General features: G+C 43.2%; 1 protein-coding gene across 1 annotated transcript; it reads left to right on the top strand.

The window, feature by feature from the left end:
* The first annotated feature begins 10,762 nt into the window (after positions 1-10,762).
* On the top strand, positions 10,763-24,803 carry SLC38A2 (solute carrier family 38 member 2). Its single transcript, XM_080810357.1, has 16 exons — positions 10,763-11,041; positions 12,219-12,417; positions 12,706-12,787; positions 12,935-13,050; positions 15,927-16,000; positions 16,094-16,186; positions 16,314-16,395; positions 17,807-17,889; positions 18,311-18,369; positions 18,461-18,628; positions 19,033-19,112; positions 19,228-19,328; positions 19,885-20,009; positions 20,393-20,537; positions 20,652-20,749; positions 21,793-24,803. The coding sequence occupies exons 2-16, from the start codon at positions 12,302-12,304 to the stop codon at positions 21,889-21,891; spliced, it is 1,521 nt and encodes a 506-aa protein (XP_080666483.1). The 5' UTR covers positions 10,763-11,041; positions 12,219-12,301; the 3' UTR covers positions 21,892-24,803.
* The last annotated feature ends 1,722 nt before the right edge of the window (positions 24,804-26,525 follow it).

The following is a 26,525-nucleotide window of genomic DNA, read 5'->3' as shown; positions in this document are numbered from 1 at the left end:
GCACAAGAGCACACCGAAGAGGCTTCGAAGCCGATCCTGAAAGGTCAATGAAGGTTTTGAGGGCAGAAAAGAAGGTTCCAGAAAGAAAGAAGGAAGGATGGAAGGGAGGGAAGGAGAGAGGAAGGAAGGAACCCACAGTATCTTACTGAATGTATCCAATATTCATGTTTCTTTCCGAAATTTCCTTTTCACTTTACATTATGCCATTGACCATTTCAAGGCTGTTCACTTCTTGAGTACGTTTCAATCAATATATATTTATCCAACACTGACAGCTGAGGAGCCTCATCCTTATTTTCCTGGAGGTCCCACCACTTACTAAGGGCTAAAGGTATTTGAAGACAAACATTTCTCCTGAGGAAAATAAGTTCTTAGGTCAAATATTTCAATAGTCTTCCATATATGAAAAAAAGTAATAATACTGCCTTGGAATGCATGATTTCTTCATAAGTTTCTTTTTTAAATTGTTGTGGTTTCCTGCCCAAACTAAATTTAGATATTTCTTCAAAATAAACCTCAGGAAGGCTAAACAAATAAAGGGGGGGGGGAGCGCTTCACCAAAATGTAAATGTAATATTTCAATACAGTTATGTTTAATAGGAAATTTCCATGGCATGGGATTTATCTCCGACTGTCTGGCTTCAAATTCGTTTCTCCACTTACAAACTGGATCGCCTTGGGCAAGCTATCTTATTCATGCATGCCTCAATTTCCTTATCTATAAGGACTGAGCTAAGGTGTATAATGGGACCTAGGCAGCCCCCATGTCACACATCTTTTCAATTAAATATTCACATATTTATAAAGAACTTAAAGTAGCACCAATCCCAAGCAGTGCGCGAAGATTGGCTATTCTTTTTAGTTACAATAATTCTAATTGCAGAAACCTATGAGAAGACAATATACATAGTTCTGGGGCAAAAGCTAAAACCAGTGTAGAAATGGCAGCCGGCAGGTTCAGCAGCTTTTTCTAGTCTGCGCTTTTGCCTCCAGGTAGAAATGAGAGAAGGCGGCCCCAGAAGAGGCTGTGAGGAACCCTGAGCAGAGCACAAAGCCTTCACAGGCAATGCAGTTGGTAAACAAAGATCTTAACTTTGTAATTCAGGCTAGTATTTTTTCTTTTTCATTTGCTTCCAAGTCTTTGATGGAATGACTTGAGGAAAAGGAAGAGGTCACAATTACTAGAAAGAACCTAAAAGGACATGAGAGATGAAACAACTGAAATACTTCTGTAATAAATGCTTCCTTACGAGAGCAGCGATATGGGAGGAGTGTCTGTGTAATGTCTACTCAACCCAGCAGAAGGATAAGAGGGAATCTTTGGAATGCCGATTTCCAAGTCTTAAAGGGGGAACCATCTGGAACCAGCTGCACAAATCCCACGTTCTCCACAGCCTCAAGGGTTGCCTCGTGGGTCCGGGAGTTTAATGGCACAAATACCAGTGCCTGTGTCTCCCAGGGAACAGAGGATGGGCCAAGGCACACCCTTCCTTCCGTCTTTCCGTCTGTCCGTCCCTCCCTCCGGTGCGCGCCTTCCACCGCCGCGGCTCTCCACGTCAAGAGCCACGTACACAGGCACCGACAGATGCCAACAGGGCGTGACAGTTTCCCACAGCGCAATCTCCCAAGCGGGGCATCCCTCCGCGGCCTGGCGCGTTCGCGAAAACCCCGCGGGACGTCCAGCCCCCCTCCCCTCTGCGGCTTTCCTCCAAGCACCCCGGGATCAGCCCCAGCCGTTGGAGGGCTGTCTAGGTTTCCCCGTGGCAGGCGGGCGCTCGGCAGCCGTCCAACAGGTCCCAGCCACCCGGGAAGGGGCGTCGTAGGGGCCCCCCGCCTCCCTCCCACTCTCCCTCCCAGCGCCGCGGGGCCTCCGCACCTCCAGCATCCTCCCTTCCTCCTCCCCTGCGCGCCTCCCCCAGCACATTCCTCTTCCTCCTCCCCGCCGTCCTCGCCCCCCTCCCTTCTCTTCTCCCACCTCCTCCTCCTCCCCCTACCCCTCCTCGCTCCTCTGCCCGCCGCTTCCCCGCCCGGCGCTCGGGGAGGCGGCGCCTGGTGAATCACCGTCACGTGGGCCCCGGGTGCGCAGAGGCGGGCTGCGCCTTGGCGGCTCTGGCGCTCCGCGCCTTAGTGGAAAATTCCCGGAGACCTACTGGGGCTGCGCGCCGGAGGCCCCGCCCGCCGCCTCCCCCCGCCGTCGCCTCCCCCCTCGCTGCCCCCCCTGCCCCCGTCTTCCGGCCGCGGCCCGGCCCCGCCACTGCGGAGGTTCCTTTCTCCCTCGGGAGCTGCGCTGCGCACGCCCCGCCCGCTGCAGCCTCCAGGCTGGCGCCGCCCGCGCGGCTCGCCCTCGGGTTGGCAGCCCTCGCTTCCTTCGCGCCCCTCCTTGGGGCTCCGAGCCGCCGCGCGGCCTTGCCCCCGACCTTGTGTGTAGCCCGCTGGCATCCTGAGAAGCGAGGAGCGGCGTCCTGGCGCCTCCGCCTTCGCCTCTGGGGCGCCGCAAGCCCCCTCAAGTCCCGCCGCCCCAGATCCGCATGTCACGCCCCCCCCCGCCCCGGGTGGAGTGAAAGACAAAGGGAGAACACGGTTCGGATCAGCGTCTTGTCTTTCACTCAATTAACGCACTGCGTCGTCGCCCCAGCAGAGCCCATGCTCGGCCCAATTTTATTTTACTTACCCCAACTTAACCAGCAGGCAAATAAACAAGTTATTTTCCCTATCCCATAACATTCCTCACTTCGTTTTTCCAACCACGAATGAAATTTATTCCTGAGACAGCAACTTTGGGGAGTTTGTTGACCTCATCCACCCAGGGGTGACAAATGGCTACACAATGACATTATTTCACTCAAAAGGGGTGTGTTATAAGCGTGGTTCACCTCAAGAAAACAAATAAATTTAACAACTGGTTGGTAACAACTGGTTGGCAACTGGTTGGTTCTGGACTGCCCCTCTGGATGGATGTCCCTGAATGGGAACGGGGATTGAGAAGTGGCATTATCGCCAGATGTCCCAAAAAAGGTTACTTGGAACTGGATACTGGCATCTAATCAGCTGCCAAAGATTTCAGCTAAAACTGGGAGTTTTACCTGAGTAAGGATTCCAGAACCAAGCTCAGATATTAAAATGTTTTCCATCTAAGAACGAGAATTACAGGTATGTTAATTTTAATAAACCCTTATTTGAGTATCGAAGCCCTGGGCAAAGAAAGATCCAGAAACTGACGGAAGACCGGGAATGTAAGCCCATCGTGGGCTTGGCCTAAGAGTGGTTTGAGTAGAACACATCCTGCAGTTACTGTCATTTCTCTTTGGACGAGAAAACAGACCACTAGCAAGCATAAAAATAAAGGTATTTTAAATCACCTTATTTTGGAAAATTTTAAGAGTCTGAAAATTCTGATTTTCGAAAGACTGGAGCATCCTATACTATTCGCTAAAACATAAATCATCTTTTTACTAAGTATATACACATGTTGTCTTCTAGCTTAATTTGCTATTCTTAGTGAAGACTTGGCACATTCTGAATAACCTGGCAGCCTGTACGTGAGAATTCACGTCTGTGATTTTGCTTTCACATTTCACTTTCCAAGCCACTTATTGCTAATTAGCAGGTGTCAGTTTACCCAGTGAAAGAACTATGGTCAATAAATTCTTCATCTTTCTGACACTGTTTTCGTTCACATTCATTATTATGCATCACACCTAGCAAAATAGACCATCCTCAGGTCACATGAAAAGGCCAATGGATAAATACCACAAAAAGGTCATTTATTCAAGCCATTCCTTCCCTCTTGGGGAAGAGACCAGAAAAACAGCGTACTGCTACTCTGGAAAGTTCTGTAATCCCAACAGAACTGAGTATGTTGATACTAAAATATCTATAAAATTACCTCAATATTTTTTCTTTTATTTTTAAAGTTGAGCTTCTATGGACACCATGATTTTCTTTTTCTGACTGAGAAATGAGGTGTGTACTGACAGAATGGTAATGCCTCCAAACATATGGCTCTACAATATGCATCTTGGATTTTTGTGTTTGACTATGTTACCTCATTCTGACCAGTAGGACCTGAGATGTATAAAGTAGTACTTCCAGGAAATGTTATCTCATAATAAAATTGATTCCTTTCTTTGTGGATGTGGCCCTGTCTGCATATGACGCCTGAAACCACTGCAGCCAACACGTGACCATGATAGGAAACATCTCCAGCATGCCAAGGATGTCAGAGTGAAGAGATGGTGAGCTCTTAATCTTTGAGGAGATTATCAAGGCCAAGAATTAACCCTATGACTGTCCTATCTATGGACTTCCTATTACATGAGCTAGTATATGAGTATATGAGTCCTTTACTCAAACCACTTTTAATGGCATACGGTGTTTCTTGCAATAAAATGTTTTCTGCTGCTGACAACCTCTCTGTGGTGGCTGGCCTCCAGGATCGCCCCCAAAGAGCCTCACCTCCTGGCGTTCATACCCTTGTGTAGTCTTCTCCTACGCTTAATCCGGGCTTGCCAGGCAGGCCATCAGATAACTACAGACCTAGCGGTCAGCTGACTGCAACCACATAGGAGACTCCAAGCCAAAACACACAACTGAATTGCTTTTGAACGTCTGCTTCATAGACTGAAACTTTGAAGTTTCAGCCACTAAGTTGTGGAATAATTTATTACACGGCAATGGCTACCTAATGGAGTATCCTTCAGCACCAGAAAAACATGCTAAAGTCACCGGAGTGCTCAGACGGTTAATATTACTGCTTTGGGCCCGAGAGCTGTCTTACAAAGATAAAATACAGCATTTCATTTGTTGAGCTCCTACTAAACATAATGTCAAGAATAAAAGACACAAAATGATAAGAGAAAAAAAAGAGTAGGGAGAGGAATTTGTTGAGGAACCTGGGAGAGACAAATGCTGAGAAATATGTAAGTCATTGGAATAAAGGGACAGCAGTGGTTGGGGAAGGTTGGAATTTCTCTGTTTCTTCCTAATGCCAGTGTCCATACTTGAATTTTGAGTAACACTGTCTGGACAAGAATGTCAGACTGTGTACATTGCAAAAGGTCATATTAATGAAGCCATTAGAAAGCAAGTGTTGGGATCAGTTGTCACACTCAAAGCGTACAGAAGACTGGATTCAAGAAAAACTTGTCCTTTTCCACCATCAAGCCATTGCAACAGACATTTATTCAGTGTATTATGTGTTATGTTCTGTGTTAACTATACTAATTCACTAATTCATAGAACTCTTCCTATATATCAGGTGCTGTTCTAGGCACTGAAGATTCAGTGGTTTCGCAAAACAAAGGACTTTTCCTTCTGGAGTTACTCCACAAAGGGGTCTGGCAGAGAGGCAGGAAGGGGGGAGGTGATAAGCAAACCAATAAATGATTAAACAATATGTTTTTATACCATGAAATCAATGCAATAAAAAACATAGGACAGTAGTGAAATGGAGATTGCACGCAAGGGACAAATTTTTCCAGAATGGTCAAAGAAGGGTTTTTTTGTTTGTTTGTTTTGTTCGGTTTTTGAGGAAGCAACGTTTAAACTGAGACTGAAGTGATAAGAAACCACCATACAAAGATCTAGGTAAAGAGATTTCTAGGTGGAAGAAAGAGCACCTACAGAGCCCTGAAAAGGGAATAACTTGGAGTGTTTTAGGGAGAGAAATAAAATCAATTTGGCTAGTGTGTGGATAAAAAAAAAAGTGGTTGGAGATGAGGCCAAGGAGGTAGGCAAGGGCACAACTGAGGCAGGCAAGGACATAACCTGGTACTGTCATGGTGAGTGAGAAATATGGATTTTATTCTGGGTGTCATGAACAGTCACTGGAGGGCTTTAAGGAAGGGAAATAATTTATTTCTTTTAAGCAAGGGATTTTATTTCTGTTCTGAGGTTTTTCTGACAGCTGGGTGGAGAATGGAAGCCCAGAGTTAGACTGTGGCTTTTGCAGTGATCTAGGAGAGAGGTGACAGTCCCTTGGACTAGGACTGGAGCAGTGGAGATGGTCAGAAGTGGCAGGATTCTGAATCTGCTTGGAGGCAGAGCCCTCAAGATTTGCTGATGGATTGGATATTTGAGGAAAAGAATGGCTCAAGATGACCATGGTCAAGGGCCTAAGCTTCTTTATGAATGGTGGTGTTATTTTCCTTTTTTTTTTTTTAATTCGAGAGAGACAGGGAGTGAGAGAGAGAGCATGAGACGGAGGTGAGAGGCAGAGGGAGAAGCAGACTCCCTGCTGAGCAGGGAGCCCCATGGGGGACTCCATCCTGGGACTCTGGAATCGTGACCTGAGCCGAAGGCAGACACCCAACTGACTGAGCCACCCAGGTGCCCCGGTGGTGTTATTTTTCTAACTTGTAAAAATTAAGAGAGGAACAGTTTTGCTATGGAAATCAAGAGTTCTGCTTTGGCCAGTAGGGGATCAAATAGATGCTCTTTAGCTACACTATATAGTATGTTTTCTCCTGGTCCTAGAGAAGCTCAAAATTCTTTATTCCTGCGTTTATTCACTCAACAAAAATGTATTGTCAGGCACTGTTCGAGGTTCTGGAGCCAACAGTGATCAAAGCAGTTAACTGTAAAACTACAACTGCCAGTTATTTTACTAGCAAAAATGGGTTTATTTGGGAATGGCAGACAATTACAATCCGGGTCAGGCAAGCCAGGGCAAAACCACAGTCAAGTCCAACAAACAAATGAGGGGAAACTTATTTTATGGAGAAGAAGGAGAAAGTTGGGAGGGGTTGTTTTGAGCAAAAGTCTATTGGAGAGGGCATCTTGGTGGCTCAGTGGGTTAAAGCCTTTGCTTTTAGCTCAGGTCATGATCTCAGGGTCCTGGGATCAAGCCCTGCATTGGGCTCTCTGCTCCGTGGGGAGCCTGCTTCCCCCTTTCTCTGCCTGCCTCTCTGCCTACTTGTGATCTCTCTCTCTGTCAAATAAATAAATAAAATCTTAAAAAAAAAAAAAAAAGTCTATTGGAGAGAAGCAAGAGTTCAAGTGATGACAGTTTCTCATCCACTGAGTTACAGGGGTAGTTAATTTCTGAAAGAAGATGCAATGTACATCTTCTCATGTTGGGGCCTGTAACTGATGATTCTTTCCCCTTCAGGATTCTTCTGTTGGGTCTATAATCAACAATTCTTTTCCTAATTGATGGTGAGTGGTACCAGCACCCCCTACCAGCTTCCCATTCTAGCATCCCAAATCCACATTAGTGAGGTTTCCTTTTATTAATTTTCACAAGATTAAATTCCAGCCTTCACGGAGCTTACATTCTAGTGAGGGAGATAAACAATAAACAAACAAATAAATAAGCATAATTCAGGTAGACATAGCTGTTATAGAGAAAAAACTTATTTAATTCATCTACCTACTCAGAAAGTACCTTCTTTTTACAAGCTACTAGGCTGGGTATGATTAGTCAGATTCTACCCTGAAAAGACACTAACATAAAATCGGTTACACAGACAACACCAAAAGAAGTGCCACAAAAAGATACTTACAAAGCACTAAGTTCAAAGTAGAATGAGATCAGTTTCAAATGGCAACATCTAATAAAGAAATATTAATGAAAGGTGTGGCATTTAAACTGAGCATCAAAGGAAAGATAAAGTTTAGGTATTCAGCAATGGCAGGCAGCTGTCTACCACAAGGAATACTAAAGGATAGGGACAGAAATATAGGCTAAATAAGGCCAGCTCGAAGAAAGCCAGGAAAGCCAACCTGAGAACACAACTATTTAGGGGTGCCTGGGTGGCTCAGTCAGTTAAGCCTTTGACTCTTGATTTCTGCCCAGGTCGTGATCACAAGGTTATGATCTCAGGGTTGTGAGATCGAGCCCTGCATCGCGGCTGCCTGCTCCGCAGGGAGTCGGCTTGAGATTCTCTCCCTCTTCCTCTGTATCCCCCCAATTTAAAAAAAACAAAAACAAAAACAAGGAAGGAAGCAAACAGAAGTATTTGGTTGGAAATGGAGGCTAGAAAGAAGCACATTTAGTATTTAAGCCTACTTCGGGCAAAGTAAAATGCTTGATAAATAGAATTTTGAAGAACATCCTAAAGACCAAGTTGTTTAATAACCCTTTAGGAACGTCAACTCCTTGTGCCCCCAGGAAACAAAACCCCTGTATTTTATTAGGTGATAGTGTTCAAATAATTCGACAGAAGAAAACTACCTTTGCTAGAAAATTCTAACAATCCACCTTGACTGCATTTCTGAAAATCCAAAGTTGACAAATAAATATTTGTGATTATTTTTCTGTCTTGGCATGGCCTTGCTTTCAGTAGCTTTCAAAATTCTTTGATCCCAACCCACAGTAAGAAATACATTTTTACATCACAACTCAGAATATATGCATATGTATAAATCAAAATTAAAGTTTTATAGAATAGTATTGAGCATAACTATATAATAACATAGTGGTATCTTTTATTCTATTTTGTTCTCTGGCACTCAAGAAAAAAAGCTCATAGTAATCCACTGAATTTGTCTCTATCCACCGCTGGGTTCCATTCTGCAGTTTGAAAAACATTCTTCTAAAAACATTAATTTGGAAATGAAGCAAAATTTTAGCACTTCTAACCAACAAGCATTGGGCAGCACGGGCTCCCAGAAATTGGGTAAAGGCATTGTGTCCCATGCATTTAGCCCAGAGCTTATCAGGCCTCAGCTGGAAGCCACTTGAGTTAACAGATATGCCTCAGATTGGCCTTCGAAAAACTGGCAAAAGAAAAACAGATGTTTCAATACCTCTGCCTCTTTTTTTTTCTTTTTCACCAGTTACTGTTCAGGTTCTAATACAGAGGTCAGAACAAGATTACGGCCCTCCCTTCAACACACAGACACACGCACGCACGCGCGCATACACACACACACACTCACACCCTGAATTTTACAGGTTCTCTTAAGCATGTGTTGCCCTACAAACCACCAAAAGTCCAAAGGACAAGAGATCCAGCTGTGAGGGTGCCCTTGCCAACCAAAACCACCCACCCTGAGGGCTTCCGTAGCACCTCTGACTGGGCAAGGGGACCCACCTGGATGAAACGGTGGTTTAAGACCTTCTGATTTTTATCAGTTGAAACCTGATATAAAGAAACTTCCAGGGAGTCCTTCAAACCCACCGCTAAGATTGCCCTCCCGACAAGAGTTGATTGGTGTTATTAAGGAACCAATGAGGAAGAAAGGTAAGTGTTTTCCGCCCCGATTGTATGTCAAATGCCAATCCTGACTTGGGGACGTTCACTATCTCCCTGGGGAGACCAGACTACAAACAACCTGGAGCAATCTTGAGCACAAGACAGCACAGGTTTAAAAAGCCCAGCACCACACGGCTTAAAAAACAGTTCGTGCAAAAAAGAGGGGCCGGCCTGAGGTTCGGTGACTAAGACTTAAGGGACGGTCAGGGGAAAGTTGGGCACTAAAGCAAGAAAGAGTATTGTTTAGGTGAGACTGGTCTGACTAGCAGAAGGGGTGGGGCACAGAGGAGCGCAAAGGGGAAAGCGGGTCCTCCGTTGTCAATCATGAACGCTGGTGCAGGCCCAGGACACCCGCAGCCTCACGTGCCGCGGAAACAGACAGCTGTACAGATTTCCTCAGGAAAACATTGAAAGCAAAAATTGTGATCACACCCAGCCCTTTCCTCTATGCCCTGCCCAATCTCTCCCACGTCCCCAAAAGGAAGAGAGCAGTAGGTCAAACTCGTTTGTTTATTCATTCATTCAACAAGCATTTCTCCTAAGGGGCCTTTGTTTCCAGCTAAGGGACGGACTCATGCCTTTCCGCAGCACGGAGGATTCCGCAGCGAAGGGGCCCCCTAGTTGCCTGGCTCAGCAAGACCATATCACCACTGGAAGGGAAGGACCGGCTCGGGAGAAAGTCTCCCAGACCAGCATTCCAGGGAAGCCAGCGCCTTTGTAAATACCGGGGAAGGAAGGCGAGGAGGGCGAGAAGAGCTCTCAGATTTGGGTCGGGGGTGGTGGAATGAGCGAGATGCGTCTGCAAAAGGAAAACTGGGGACTCCTGCGCCTCCTCAAAAGAGCCGGTTCCCCCAACCGGAGGCCCAACCGGGATCCCCTTGCAAGGGGTCTGGCTTCCTGGTCGGGATGCAGCATCTCCCCCAGTAGGGTTTTCCACGCTCGTACAGAAAGGATAGACCCAAATGCAGCTGCCAACGGACCCAACCAGGCTAGTTTCTTAGAGTGAAAGCAGGTCTAGATGGAGAAGAAAGAACGAGAACAGAACCGACCATGGAGACCACGTTGCCGCACTAGTCCAAGTTTGCGAGAGAAAAACCCCAAGTAAATCACAAAAATAACAGGCAGGAAAGGGTTGGGTGGGCGGGATGTGTCCCCAAAAAGCCTTGAGGAGACAGCAAAGACTGCTGGTAACTCGGACGCAAGGCATTGAGGAGAAGGCTCCGTAAAGACAACCGCATGTGTTGGGCACCTATCGAGGTTGAAATGAACTGGCCAAGGGAAGCACGGGGGTCTTTCGGGGCTGACCGAGAGACAGGAGAGAGCGGGGTTTGGCTTTTCCGGAGGGTGGGGGCGCCAGCGGGCGGGGCCGGCCTCCCGAGTGGGCCGCGGGAGGAGGGAGGAGGGGGAAGGGGAACAGGGGGCGGGGCCTGCGGGCCCGGGCGGGCCGGGGGCGGAGCCCAGGTAGTGTTGATACACAAAGAGAAGGCACCCGGGAGGCCGCGGCCCCGCCCCCTGACGCGTCCTCCTGGGCGGCCGCTATAACCCGCTGCTGGGCAGGCAGCACCAGAGCCGTGCGACGCCGCCGTCCCGGAGCGCTTTCCCGACAGTACCGTCCGCAGCCGGACCACGCGTTCCCGCAGCCTCGCGCCTTTCCTTCGAGACGCCGGACGCCGGACGATTGGGGCGGCAGCAACTTGCCATTTCCTTTTTTTATTAAAATTATTTTTCCTGCCTATTGTTGGTTTTTGTTTTTGTTTTTGTTTTACGATTTTTGTTTAGTGGAGAAAAACCCACCGAAGGCGTTTGCGTGACGTTTCCGGGATACAGGAGCGGAGACCACCGAGGTAACGCGCGCGGGGGCGTCTGTGCGGAGGGCGCGGGGCCCGGGCGGGAGTGGGGGAGGGGCCCCCGGGAGGGGCCGCGGCGGGAAGGCAGCTGCGGGGTCTGTTTCCTCCCGCCGCTGGCGTGTCTGGTCGGCGGGACCCGCCTTCGGTCCCGGCCGGTACGGGGGTCGCCGCCCTTCTCGGGCGGGGGAGGGGCGCGGCGCGGGGGCCGCGTGCCCGCCGGGAGCGGAGCCGCATCCTCCCGTTAGGGGGAGGGGAACCACCCCGGCCCGCGGCTCCGCTGCGGCAAGTCTTGTGACTGATTTGCATTAATAAAAAAAATGAGATCGAGGGGGATCTGGTATATGGGGGCAGCGGAGGAAGGTTCGGGCTTCTCGTATACACAGGCCCGGACTGGGGAAGACGGGCCGGGAAGATTTGATAATCGGAGATCGATATTGCATCAGTTTCTTTTCCGGGCATAGGAGGGGCCGGCCGGGCGAAAGCGCTCGCGAGCCAAATGCCTGTAGACGAGTGTGCTCGAGGGCACGGGCGTGCGCGTGTAAACAAACCCGCGGCGCTTCTGGTCGCCGGGGAACGGGCTTTCTCCCGTTCTCCGGAGAGGACCCGTGTCAGCTCTTTCTGCCCCGTTTGAGTTCGCTCCCTGCTGCAGAGGCATTTCCCCATCTTGGGACTCCGGGCATGAAAAGATGGGTTACGCGCATTGTTGTTGCAAATGCTAGAAACCGGGAGCCGTGCGCCTGGGCTGCACGCACACCTAAGCAATGTCTGGGTGGGATGTGTGCCCTGCATGCCTGTGCACGACCAGAGAGGCTGGAGAAAAGCCGAAACAGAGCCCCCGTGCACCCTTCCCCTCCGATTTGGGATAATTGAGAGGGTGCAGTACTAAAGTCCTCTGGAGAGGGGCTTTGGGGTCCGGAGGGCGCGGGCCGTTGCGGGCGCATAGCCGTGGTGGGCGCATAGCCGCGGTGGGACCATCTTTGTTCTCCGCGGCTCCGCTGTCTGTACTTTTCCGCCCCTCGGCGCACCCCCGCCCCTCGCGCTCGGCTGGTACTTTTCCACTCGCCTGGCCGGGGATGAATCAGCCGCGCTGCGCCTCCCGGCGGCGTCACGTGACCACGGCGGGCTGGCGGGCGGGCGCCGCAGTCCTGACGCGCCGCCTCTACCTTCTTCGCAGGCAGCCGCGCGGGCCGGTGCACCGCCAAGGACAAAAGGAGCCCAGTGTTCACCGCTGCACCCTCTCTTCCTCACGGTGCCAGCATGAAGAAAGCCGAAATGGGAAGGTTCAATATTTCCCCGGATGAGGACAGCAGCAGCTACAGTTCCAACAGCGATTTCAACTACTCCTACCCCACCAAGCAAGCTGCTCTGAAAAGGTGGGAGTTGTGTGTGTTTTGGGGGTTTTTCTGATCGGCTTGCGGGGCTTAAGGGTTCTTGACCTGGGACTCTGCTTCGGTTGCTGTAACTTACCGTAGCATCTGGAGCGAGTATAATCTCTGAAACGAGCATCTGATTGTCGCATTGACAGTATCTCTGGTGAAAGTCGACTCCTACTTAACGCTTAGGAATTTCAGGGAAGGTGCGTGACAACTAAAGGGCTGTTTGTGTTAAAGCATTCCGTTGTTTCGAAACGACTGAGAATTCCTTTCCCCCCCCCCTTACAGCCATTATGCAGATGTAGATCCTGAAAACCAGAACTTTTTACTTGAATCAAATCTGGGGAAGAAGAAGTATGAAACAGACTTTGTAAGTTGAACATAATAATTTGTGTGTCTGTGGCTTTATGGAGTAAAAGAATAGTTTTACTTTTAGATTTCAATCTAACTTGCCCAAAGCTGGTTTTCTCCATTTAATTATTGTTATATGTTTGGTTATCGTTTCCCCTCTATGTAGCATCCAGGTACTACTTCCTTTGGAATGTCAGTATTTAATCTGAGCAATGCGATTGTGGGCAGTGGAATCCTTGGGCTTTCTTATGCCATGGCTAATACTGGAATTGCTCTTTTTATGTAAGTATGTGTAAGTAGTGAGTCTGCCATGCAGGGCAGTTAATATGATAAAACATTAAAACTTTCGGCTCCAGAGACGGAATTTATAGTTGAAATAGTTGACTTAAAAATCATTTGTGTGAAATTTAAGATGAGAAACTCAAAAGCCTCTTGTTGTAATATGTAAACTGCATGATCTCAAGAAAGCCAGTTAGGAAGAAATAGGACAACACTGGAAACTAGTAATTAAACCAAAAGTCATTAAGTCAGTGGGAATAGTTAAAACAAAGTGGTAACAGGGTTTGTATATTTAAAAAGAACCATTGATAAATCCATAGTTGTTAGAAATTTTGTTCTGGCAGAATGTTTAGCAAAAAAATACTAATAAGCATGGTAATTCCAACTCAGTTTATAAATTGACATAGTCTTCCCAAGAACCTTTTCATAAGGCAAACAGACTTTTTAGAATATATAGGGTGTGGTGGTATTTGCTTAACCTGGAACATGCTTGTTCTAAGAAAAGTGAGTCATAATTTTCTGGACACTAAGAAGAAACCCATATGTTGGGGGGTTTTTTTGGTTCTGTTTTTATTCTAATATTTATTTCTTCCAGGTCTGTGTGATTGCCACATGCCATAGCAAAAAAATAAATATTTTAATAAGTACTTGCTTTTAAATGTTCTTTTCCCTAGTTGCCCCGTTAAAATGATTCATTCCTGTGCTTTCTAGCATAAATGCCTAGGATAGGATTTTGGAGCAATAGAAGACTTAGTGCAGTGGTTCTTAACTGGTGTGGGGTCATTGATTCTCAGTTTAATGAGAAAAGTAGGAACCCTATTTTCCAGGGAGAAGAAGGTACACAACAAAAACACATGCAAATTTGAGCGTACATCTTCAGTGATATTTGTATCATAGCTGTTAACTTTAAGTACCCATGGGCTCCTGGTAAGGCAGTTTCTGTGGAAGATAGTGTGATTTATTGTGCTGATGAAGAAACCACATCTTACAGGGAGCAGGGAATTGTCCCCTTGTGACCCATGGGTTTCAGTTAGCTGACGGGTGCCATCTACTCAAGTTATTTTCTCCAACAGAATAGAATGCCCATGAAAAGAAAAGCAGACCTTTGCAAAGTTCTGCTTTGTGGTGAAATCCTGTACCGAAGTTAAGCCTGGCATTTGAGCATTGGAAGCTAGCAGCTTGCTTCATTAGCATGAAGCTTTTTGAGACCTCCTACTAAGGTGAAGGAATTTACATAGGAAGGACCCTAGAGTTTTGAAGTTTTTATTGGGGAACTTGAATGGCCTCATTGTTAAATACTCCAGAATCCTTCCTGACTCTTAACTATAAAAACTGGACGGTCTTTAATGCTGCTAGTGTGGTTATAGCTCACATGAGAGAAAATGGCACCTGTTTCATGAGTGAAAACAAAATTCTGATGTTACCCTTGTGTCTTTGAAATTATACTAATTATATTAATAAGGTCTATGTGTTTGATTAATCCTTTTAATAAATGGTTAAACAAGTGAGTTTTTAATCTCATCAGTATTTTATAAGGTGTATTTAGAGGATGTAGAGGTAAATGGGCCAGAAGCCATGTGGCTGTCACAGTGTGGTTAAACAACTCTAGCTAACCTTATTAGGCAGACTCAGCCTTGAGCTTGAAAGTGACCTCAAAGGTTATAAAGTCCTTCCCTCATTGTAATTTCAGTGTAAGAAAGGAGGACTGAATTTGTCTGCATATTTCAAACATTGTTTTTGATTAAACTAACAACTTTGTTCAGTTAGAGGTACGGCCAGTGGTGTCATTTTTCCACCTCTCACTAGGCCCCGTAAAGCTTTTGACATTGGAATGGCAGTTCAATGCCACCACCTGTGTTATAACTAACAGACCTCAATTTCTTTGCCAGATCTTATGTGGTACCGGATTTGGTTTTCCTGTACAGAATTCAGGAAAAGTAACGATCTTGTTTGCAGAGTTTTCAATGGGTTTTCCTGATATTTTTGTTGTTGTTTTTAATAGGGAAAAAAAAAAATCCACATTTTCCTTAGCTTTCCCGGGAGGGGAGGAAAATAAATCTGCAATGAGAGAGAACTTGTATCCTTAAAGGAAAACTAAGTGACACTGGGGAACCTCTAGTTCCCCCTATTCTTTTTTTTTTTTTTTTTTTTTGTTCCACCCAGTGGAGCCAAGAGCAACCCCAGTCAGACTGATAGGCTACTTGTTCTAGCACAGGCATTGTTTAACTTCATCATAATACTGGGCCTGTATTCCGCACCGTGGCGTGCAATACAGTACATCATCCCAGTGCTTGCTTCTTTTACTTGTGCCCAGTTGTTCTAAAGCTGTGCCCGATGCTTCCAGTGTTGGTATCTCACTCCCTTCCTAGTCCCATTCCTCTTATTTACATAGTCCAAATGGTCTCAGGGTCTTTCCTGAACCTGTCTCAATTGGATTTCACAAGTGCCTTGTGCGCTACATTTTTACTGACAGACATTACCATCATTTTACAGATAAAAGGAACCTTTCAAAATGCAGAGAAGTGGCAAGAATACAGTTAAATATTTTGGTGCCAGAACCAAATTCTGGATCTCGTAACTCCACCACCTTAAAGTTAAGCTTTCCTGGGTTTCCCGACATGTTGGTGCAGCAGGTAAAACCCCTGCTCTTAACCAGTACCGTGGAGCTAACACCTGAGACACGATGCAGGTTTTTAATACCAGGTTAAGGGAAGATGTTGACACTAGCCAGGATGGTAAACACCAGTTCTTAGGGGCTTTCTATCTGTCTATCTAGCACAGAAATATTAGGACATAATGTTTTGATAACAAGCACAAGAATTGCCTTTACATATAGCTGTGCTTATGTGTAACCCTGTGCCTTTTCCTTCTCTCATCAGAATCCTCCTGACATTTGTGTCAATATTTTCCCTGTATTCTGTTCACCTCCTTCTGAAAACTGCCAATGAAGGAGGTATGGTAACACTCTTGATACTTCTAAAACAATTACTCCTGTCAGGATTTTCTTCATTCGTTCCTTCATGCTTCTGTGTTCTTCGTATTTTAGGGTCTTTATTATACGAACAGTTGGGACATAAAGCATTTGGATTAGTTGGAAAGCTTGCAGCCTCTGGATCAATTACAATGCAGAACATTGGAGGTGAGAATTTTTTAAAAGGTCATTTGGTAGACTTTTTACTCTTTGTGTAGCAGAGTGGTGACACGTTACTTTTGGTGTCACATGCCACATTTTGCACTTGTAATGGTATAATTTTGTTTTCCTCCAGCTATGTCAAGCTACCTCTTCATAGTGAAATATGAGTTACCTTTGGTGATCCAGGCATTAATGAACATTGAAGATACAACTGGGTAGGTGCTAAGTAAGGTTACTCATAAGAAAAATTATAGTCTAACATGGTTAGATACATTTTATCAAAGTTGAATACAAAATACTTACCAATTATTTTTCCTAAATGTTCCTCTTGAAATTGACCAAGAAGTCCCTCATAGACTGATTTGAAGTCTTAAGAATGAAAGACCAAAGATTGAAGCTCATGCTGTAATTCTGGATAATAATTTCTCTAACCTGTGTGTGGAAGCAGGTTCTCTTAACTTCTCTTGGTATTTGTTCTCTAAGAAATTGTAGCAGAGTAACACAAAGTCTAACCTAAGTCAGGTTGAAGCTTTGAATTACATTACAAATCAGTCCTGTCTGATTTTTCATAAATTTGAAATTCTTAAAACTTAATCTGTTCAAATGCATAAGACCAGAAAACGTATGGCCACATGGTAGAAACCTTATCCTTGTAGCACAGTTATTCCTCCCAGTGGACTAACAGGTTTTTATCTAGAGTAAACATGGGGAAGGGCAATTTACTTCCCCACTTACTTACAGCTCGTTATCTCAAAATAGAGAAGTGTGGTTATCTCTTTGGCTTTAGAAATTTAATAAGCTGATCTTTAAACATTAGTTTTCTGTGGGGTCTTTGTTGCTGAAGTAAGTAAGTGTAGTGGAATTCACAGGACAATTAAAATTTGAAAATAGTGATTTAAGAGAGGGTATGGTTGAATACCTGGGAAGGAAAAGACATTGTTAAAACTCTTATAGGAGACATGGGTAATATTTTCTCTAAGTTCAGAAGAGACCTTTTGACTATTTTTGGAGTTAAGGTGGGTCAAGGTGTCACAACATAACTCTTGACAATCTGGAATAAATCCTGGTTTGGGGGGATTGGGTTTTGTTGTTTGTCTTTGCCTATGTGTTTTACCTGAGTGTGAGAAGATTTCCTTATTGAAGTGTTTAATAATTCCATTCGCTAATAAGTGTCTAAAAGAAACTTGTTTTAAATTTCCTTGTTTCTTGCATTAAAAATTGTAAGCCAAAGCTATAATCGAGTTGGTGTACAATTCTTCTAAAAATGCTGAAAGATAAGATTACTGACTTAACAATGCTGCTTTGTTCCCTACATTAGTATCAAGCCTTTAAGAAGCATTTTATGTTATGAATCAGCTGGCAGCCTTCCCAGAGCAAACAGTGGGACAAAAGTTATACTGTTCATACCCCATTTCTAACCTGAGTGAATATTCAGCTAGCACACAGCTAGAAGTTTATGCCTATCTATAGGCTTTTTGTGAATAAGCAGTGCTTTTTCCAGACCTGCCTTTTTTTGTGTTTATTTTTATAGTATCTCTATGAAATGAGTCCAGTAAGAAGAGGTATATAGTATCTTGGGAATTTTCATGATTGGTTTTGACCTTGTGTTTCTTTTCTTTAATTCAGATTGTGGTATCTGAACGGTGACTATTTGGTTTTGCTGGTGTCGCTGGTGCTCATTCTTCCTTTGTCCCTGCTGAGAAATTTAGGTGAGTTAGACCCATCTCTAAAGAGAACTGAAATGAGCCTCTCACTAGCTAGTTGGCTTTCTCTTAATAGAAACTGAAAGCTAAAAAGCCCCCAAAAACCTGACTTAGGGAGCTGCCACGTACACACGTGTAGGCCTTTTCAAAATCCTAACAGTGGCTACCAGGAGCGGCCGGGATATTTTGACACTTGATAATATTTGTGCTTTGTAAATAGTAATAACACAAAACGAAAGTTTCTATTATTTTAGTTATTAGCAAGCATTGTTAAGTAATTCTATGCCTTAGTACATAAGAATTAGAAATTTAATATTGTATTCATTACTAAAGACTTTCAGACAGAATTGAGTTACTGCCTAAAAGTTGAGAAAATCTTTTTGCCTGAAATGCGTTATATTGAAGCAATAATTTCTGCTTTTTATAGGATATTTGGGATATACCAGTGGCCTTTCCTTATTGTGTATGATGTTCTTCCTGATTGTGGTAGGTATAACTCTTCTTTAAAACTAGAGATTGGTTTATAAGCCCAGTCACGTTATTCAGTTTAACAAATGCAAAAATAATCCGTTTCCAGGTGATTTGCAAGAAATTTCAGATTCCTTGCCCTGTGGAAGTTGGCTTGATAATTAATGAGACACTGAACAGCACCTTAACCCAGCCGACGGCTTTTGCACCTGAGATGGTATTTAATATGACTGACGATGATTCTTGCAGACCACGTTATTTTATCTTCAACTCACAGGTGACTAAATGTAGTTTTTCTTTTTTTAATATACTAGGGAAGAAGAGAGGGATACTAGCCCCTGGAAATTGAAAAATAACTCCCAAGGTAAAGGGAGGGAGGAGGGGTAGTAGCTACTCTTTAGAAAACATGAGTAGCTAATTACTGAATTATTGAAGACTGAGAGGAAAATGTTAGATTGTATCTCAAAATGGATGGAGAACTGAAATGAAATAATCCTATGATGTTAATAATTGACACATTCTGAGGTTAGGATGTTGGTAACACTTAGTTAAAGATTAGAAGAAGGAAAACTTTTAGGGTTTGATGCTAAAATTGGTTACTCTAAAAATAGAAACTGCAGACCTATGATGACCCAAGTGTGTTACATGAGGATTTTAAGTAAATTTTTACATTTTTTACAGACTGTCTACGCTGTTCCAATTTTGACCTTTTCATTTGTCTGTCATCCTGCTATCCTTCCCATTTACGAAGAACTCAAAGGGTGAGTGCTCTACCTCTTTTTATGTAAATTCATTGGGAAAGTTAGAAGAACATTTGATTACTGCTTACAACTACTGCTCAAGTATATATCTGTATTTTTCTTTGAATTTACACAGCCGCAGCCGTAGAAGAATGATGAATGTGTCCAAGATTTCATTTTTCGCCATGTTTCTCATGTACCTGCTTGCTGCCCTCTTTGGATACCTTACATTTTATGGTAAATAATGTTTAGCTTTCAGAAAAAAACACTTCGTGAGGTAAAATTGATACTTGCACATGTATAATCTATCGCTTGAATTCCATGTTTCAGTGTATTTCCTACTTGGAATGAGAAACTGAATTTAGAGCTGAGAATTTCCTATAGTCTTTAATCAGTAATTTCTCAAGCCCAGGGTCATATCTTAGCCATTTGATGGCATTCTTACGGTACGCTTCCGTCTGGGTTCATACTATCTATCTCCTCTTCCAGTCACCTTCACATTCTACAACACAAACTGTAAGCCAGACCATGGGATTTAGCTATGTAGCTCCTGTTGTTTTTGATGGGGGTCATGTGGCTAAATCTCTACTTGGTATTTAGGAAAATTTTCCTTCAGTGTTATTTTAATTGCGTTAATCCTAATTCCAAATTAATCTTTTTAGCCTCTTAGTTTATACCCGTTTTATAAGTAGCTAATAACTTTGTTGCGTATTTGCTGTAAGTTAGATTTCCCACCTAATCTCTAGAGGAAACCGCTCACTTGAAGCTTTTTTTTCTTTGTCTTTCCCCATAGAACACGTTGAATCAGAGTTGCTTCATACCTACTCTACAGTCATGGGAACTGATGTTCTTCTTCTCATTGTTCGTTTGGCTGTGCTAGTGGCTGTCACCCTGACGGTACCAGTAGTCATCTTCCCAGTAAGTGATCACCTGCCCTCCTTCCGCTCACCAGGAAAGAGTTTTTAAACATGTGAAGACTTGTGAGATTTTCTTTCTCTGTAAGAAGGGAAACACTTTTAGAGCAATACCAAGTTGATGGTGGTTTTGAAGGGATTTTTTAAAATACTTTGTAGATTTTCAAAACATTCTGAGTAATTTTTTCCGTAATTGAAGACCTAAAGTGATTTTAACATTCGGATGTTAAGGAAACAGCAGTAGAAGAAGGGGCACAATTTAAGTATTTAGAAAGTTGTTTTTTTTTTAAATTTTTTTAAAAATATAGCCCCTATTATTTGGGGATTTTTTTTTCCCCATTAATTTAAAGCTGGAATTTTCATATCTCTCTTTGTTTGCTTTTGCAGATCCGGAGTTCTATAACTCACCTGCTGTGTGCAGCAAAAGATTTCAGTTGGTGGCGTCATAGTATCATAACTGTGTCTATCCTGGCATTTACCAATTTGCTTGTCATCTTTGTCCCAACAATTAGAGATATCTTTGGTTTCATCGGTAAGTTTTAGAAAGTGTCAGAGTCCTTCGTCACATCAGCGATTTTAAAGTCTAAAAAAAGGAATGACCAGTGATTCACTGACTTCTCAAGAAGAGGTCTGTGTTCTTTTTCAGGGGCGTCTGCAGCTGCTATGTTGATCTTCATTCTGCCATCTGCCTTTTATATCAAGTTAGTGAAGAAAGAACCTATGAAATCTGTACAAAAGATTGGGGTGAGTGAGCTGTTCAGACTTACAGAAACAGTAGTGATCTTCTAAAACTAGAATTACCTGATTTTAGTCCCTTAGTTCTACTTCTAAGTTGCTAGTGTATATTTCTTTAATGGTGATCTTCACAGGTAGAAGGGTGGGGCAGGAAAGGTGGAAGACAGTTCACCTTCGAATACAGGCCTAAGTTAATTGCAAGAAAGCAGTTGAGATGTATCAGAGGTAGGAGCACAGATAAAGAGTGTATGTGCAGCGTGGAGGCACTCAGTCAGCATCCCGCATTAGTGGAGCTGGTGTTTGTTGGGCTGCCCACTTTGACACTTTTACATGGGCCTTCAAACTAACCATCCTCAAAGCAAGGAGTGGGGGGAGGCGGGCTGTCCCTATACTTTAAAGTAATAAAATGTACTTTAAAGTGTAATACAGCTGAACATGATAATGTTAATTACAGAAGGTCTTGGGGGTGAGGTTATTTAGCAAAAAGACGGCCTTTTAGTCCTCACCCTGCTACAGTTCTAGTCTGATTAAAACACTAGAATTGTTTATAAACAGCTGTCTTCTTGTTTTATTCAAAATACATAGTGGCAGTAACTGAAGGGGGTAGAATGAGGAGTAAACTTACTCATGTCTCTTAGAAAAACCCCTGGCTTTGACCAGGCTGCATTTTAGGATGATTTCGGTTTGATTCTGTGACTTAAAATTTTTGAAGTTTTGAAGTTTTAAGAAATGTGAAAAACAAACAAAAAACTAGTCCCGTTCTGCTTACGACATGAAGTAGTTCATGTAAATACTGTAAAAAGTATTTACATTTCTGTCTGAAACAAAGGAATGAGAAAGCAAATTTGGGGAAGATTTCGAAAACTGAGTTATTTTGTCCTGTAGGTAAGCTCTTGATAACTTAAGACAGTTTAGCTCTCTTGAGCAAGGTAAAAGTGTAGCCCTGTAAATACATTATTTCAGTGATTCCAAGCCCATTTTTTAAAGTAGGAAGGAATGTTCGCAGGTATATCTTCTGCTGGCTGATGAGTTTCTCTCTGTGCTCGTTGCAGGCTGTGTTCTTCCTGTTAAGTGGCATAGTGGTGATGACCGGAAGCATGGCCTTGATTGTTCTGGATTGGGTACACGATGCCCACGGAGGTGGCCATTAACTGGTGCCACTGAAACCCCGCTAGTCCACTTGATGCCAGTGTTGAGTCAACTCTCAACTTACTATGAAATTTCACCTAATGTTTTCAGTTTCACTTCCTTTTGAAGTGCAGATTCCTCGCTGGTTCTTCTGAGTGCAGAATAAGTGAACTTTTTTTTTTCTTTTTAAAGAAACTATTCTGTATGATAGAAACGGATATGAACAACCAAACCACGAGTCTCGGGTTAATGGAAGTGACAATTTTATTCCATTCCAGAGAATGGACGAACTCTTAACTTTTATCAAGCCACATGGTTGGCTGTGTCATTGTTTAACTTGGATATTTTATGATTTTACTTGAATGTGCCTAATGGAACCATTCGATGTGAGAAACAATTCTTATTAATTTACAGCAAAGTATTGAAATAACCATTGAGAAAAACACTATTATTTTTTTGTACCAAAAATATTTTAAGACCTCAGAAGCACTATTTTACTTTTAAAAAAAGTGGCTTTCTTTTTAAACTTTATCCAAAAACAATTGTCAACAAATTCCATGAGAAAAAGACCATTGGTGTTTAAAAACAAATATTACTATTGTGAAATGATTTGCCTTTTTGTAGGCATAATAAGCCAAATACTTTTTTTAACCCAAAAAAATTTTTAGAGAAAATGATGTAACGACAAATTGTACCATGAATAGGAGCATAGTTTTTTCCATTCAGACTTCACTGTTAAAGAATAACTGATTGATTATATTGCTATACCAAATCAGATGAACTCGTTCATCACTTTTCTTCTCTGGCCCCAAATAATTTACTTCATTCAGACTGAAATATTTATGGCTTCAATCTATTAGAATGGAAGATACAAAGCAGTGGGAAGTAAAATAACTAATTTTGAGGTACCAAATAGTGCAATTGGGTAAAACAGGGTTTATTCAGTTGCATCTGTCTCCAGAGCTGTATTGATAGTTCTGGGGTTTGTTTGTTTCTTCTTCTTTTTTTTTTTTTTGTTTGGGCCAGCCCTTTTTTTGACATTGCTTCCAGCAGTGGGAAATGGGCATTTGATGGCTATAGGCCAAAACTATTCTATCCAGAGAGTACAACTTTTGCAATGTTCATCTACTGCTGGAGGTGGGAATTACTTGATAATGTATGGCTTAGTTGTGTTCTTGTTTTGTCTACAGTAGAGGTCTAATTCACAGGTTACACCGGTATTTGGTATAAGTTCTCTTCAGACAGGCCACTGGGTTTTCTCATGCAGTAAGTTTTTAAAACTCCTTTGCACTGGATTGTCATCTCATTCTTGTACAACACAGAATTATTTGTTTACATCCAACAAATGGTTAGCTAGGGAAAACAGTGCATTCTGAGTGTAAGTAGTTGGTCCAACTGCATGTTCACCCTTCCATTTCAGTGCCAGTTAGAAGTGAAAAAATCACGTGGCTTTAAGAGCACATTTATTGTACGTTATGGTGTATGGTGAATATACAAAATAATGTGGTACTTTGCTCATCAGGCATCATGTCTAAGATCTAATACACATAATTCCATTAGTGGTTGAGGGAAGCAAATAATGGAATCATCAATTGGTCCTCTGGCTCTAAGGTTTCCTTTTAAACTAAGCATTTTTAGTTTTAGGTAGGGGCCAGAAACATGGCAGACATGGTTTTTGTTACACATTCTTGTATTATATGTGACTAAATTACAGACAGGATATGTCTGTGAAGACCCTCGTGGAACTGGAAGACGTCTTGTAGTGCTACATTGGGTGAAACCAATGGTCCATTTGTGTTCCTACAAAAATAACGCGATCGGGGACCATCCAGAAAGGCAGTGAAAAGATGGATTCTACGGCGCTGCTTACATTTAATTGGGTTTTAGCGCTCACTCCCTTCAGATCCAGAACCTCGCCTCTAGTTCAGACCAAGAATTGGCACTTGTGCTTGAGTTCCTGGAAGAATTGCTGATTTCGTATCTGAGACCTGCCAGGAAGTCCCAAGTAGAATTGTTTTCTACAGTTGACATCCTTTCATGCGGGAGAAACTACCGTGGCAACCAGGAAGGAACAGAAAAAAAGGATTTTCTTCTCACAGCAAATTGACGTGGGGAGGCTCGTTCAATCCTCTTTTGGCTGTTGGAGGTTCAAAACAAACTGCCTAGGGTAATTCCATTGCGTGGTTTTCTTGTCTGCCCTGAGGTTCCTAAAACAGTGAATTCCCATTAATGAGCAGTCTTCAGTATTAAAACCACTGTCTTGTCACCTCATTTTGCATTACTGTCTTCCGTGGATGTTTCAGTTATAACTGTAATGTTATTTATAGAACAGCATTAATCCATTAAAGCTAACCTATTTTTCAATATTTATGATAATCTGTACATACATTGTCTGTCCATATGTATTTGTAATATATAATGTATATAATGTCAGGTTTGGGTCTTGGGTTCAAGTGTATATATTCCTGTAAGTTTCTTAACTGCATTTTGATGAACTCACATGTATCTATAAGAATTGTCCCAAAAAGTACCTGTACAGAGATTTCAAATATAAACAAATTGACTAATTATGTAAACACTAAGAATTTAAAATATTGTTTAAATTGTATTTGCAATAAACAGACTGGATGAACATCACATTTTTTTCATGAAAACTTGGTGCAAATTCAGATCTCATTTAAAATTTAAGGTCTAATTTTCAAAATGCAGTAGTTTCAAAATGTGATCTAGTGTAATGAAATCAAATGTGATCTAATGTAATGAAAGATCTTTGAGAACCTGGGTGTATTAGCTTTCTGTATATAGTGTAAATACCCCCACTGTACTGTTAGAGGCCAGCGGTTCCACTAGGACTTGTTGGCAAAGAGTGCTACACCGTTTCAATGAAACAATGTATGTTTTAACTGAACTAAAATAAATACATGCTTAATCCTGAGTAGCAGTGTTTTCTTTTGAGGTTGGGGGACAATGTGATGACACATCATAGCTTAATAGGTCCCCTGAGGGAAATTCTAATGAAGGGCATGGTGAGAAAAAAGTTTTCTGTTCCTAAAGTTTGCAACGTGTGAGGAGGAATACAAAGAAAATGGTAAAGGGCACCTCAAGGACCTAGGGTTGGGCCTGCTGTAGGTCTGCCAGTAGTGCATCAGGATCATCCGGGAGCTATTTAAAAATGGAGCTTTCTGGAACATGTGCCTATGGTAGTCTAATTCCACTGGTCTGGAAGGCAGCCCAGAGTCCTACCCAGGTGATGCAGAGGCACAGGTGAAAGTAAAGGACACTGAGAAAGGTCTAGAAGTCTAGGAATTCAGCTCAGGTGCTCCAGTCCAGGGAAGAAGAGGAAGCCCTGTGGCAGCAGAGCCATCGTAGGCAAACTGAGGTTTATCTGACCGGTACTAGATACAGCTAGCTATGAGGGGGCTTGCTAAGACACACAAGGTAGTGGTCGAGAACAGCCTACTGAGCCTTGGAAGCTTAAGGGCATATGCAGTGAGAGATGTAGGGCTGGTAACAAAAAGGAAGATACCTCAGAGCAGTAGGTATGATTGGGAGTGGTTGCAAAGGCAAGTGAAATTTTCTGCAAGAGAATAATCCAGTAGCAATGGTCAAGCCAGTTATTTGTGGTTAGAAAATAGAGCCGAATTTGCGACACACCTGAACTGAAGAAGAAAAGGCTTAGCAGGTTGTTGCTCCTCTGAGAAGTTTTAATTGAATGCCTACTGCATACAATTAACATGCCCAAGGAAAAGAGGGTGGGGTTTTGTGTCAGACTCCAGTTGTAACAAAATCCATACACTTTGAATTAGCCACTCTAAAGAAATGATATCAAGGGGCACCTGGGTGGCTCAGTGGGTTAAAGCCTCTGCCTTCAGCTCAGGTCATGATCCCAGGGTCCTGGGATTGAGCCCCGCATTGGGCTCTCTGCTCAGCAGGGAGCCTGCTTCCTCCTCTCTCTCTCTCTGCCTGCCTCTCCGCCTACTTGTGATCTCTGTCTGTCAAATAAGTAAATAAAATCTTTAAAAAAAAAGAAAAAAATGATATCAAAATGAAGCAGAATGCCGATTAATCTGAAATAAATATATTTATTTCAAATATATTTATATCAAGGGATGAAAATGCAGTGCTCTAACCAGGGAAATATCAAAAGATATTTCCAGTAAACCTGAGGAATATTCTAGGAATGTTTCTAACTAAAGAACTAGAGTAGTCTGTCCTGACTTGGGAATACTCTTTTCCTGGACAATTGGCTTAGATAAGCTTCTGGTGAGAGCAAAGAAAATCCATTTAAATTAGCTTAAGCAAAAATGGTGCAGAGAAAAAGAGAACTTAGCAGGAGACCAGGTTCCTCAGAGAATTAGAAGATAAACAGCCTTCTCAAAGGTCGCATGCTGGATTTGTCCAAGAGACCTTAAGGACAGAAACCTACAAGACAGAATTATGGACAGAAACCTACCATAGAGCTCCGCAGTTAGATTCTGAGCAATTTCTTCAGCCAACTTCTCAAGATACGCATTGGCTAATAATGGGTCCTGATCTCCAATACAGCCCAGTGGGCAGGATGACAAAGCACAAAAATGCCAAGACCCAGAGCCCCGTGGTGGGGAGAATAGTTCTCAGAGGAGGAGTGACATGGTCATGAGCCGGAAATAGGGTCACC

Source organism: Martes martes (genome assembly GCF_963455335.1).
Source record: "Martes martes genome assembly, chromosome: 8".
Classification (NCBI taxonomy): domain Eukaryota; kingdom Metazoa; phylum Chordata; class Mammalia; order Carnivora; family Mustelidae; genus Martes; species Martes martes.
The sequence above is the reverse complement of the archived record's forward strand: the minus strand, read 5'-3'. Positions and strand labels throughout refer to the sequence as shown.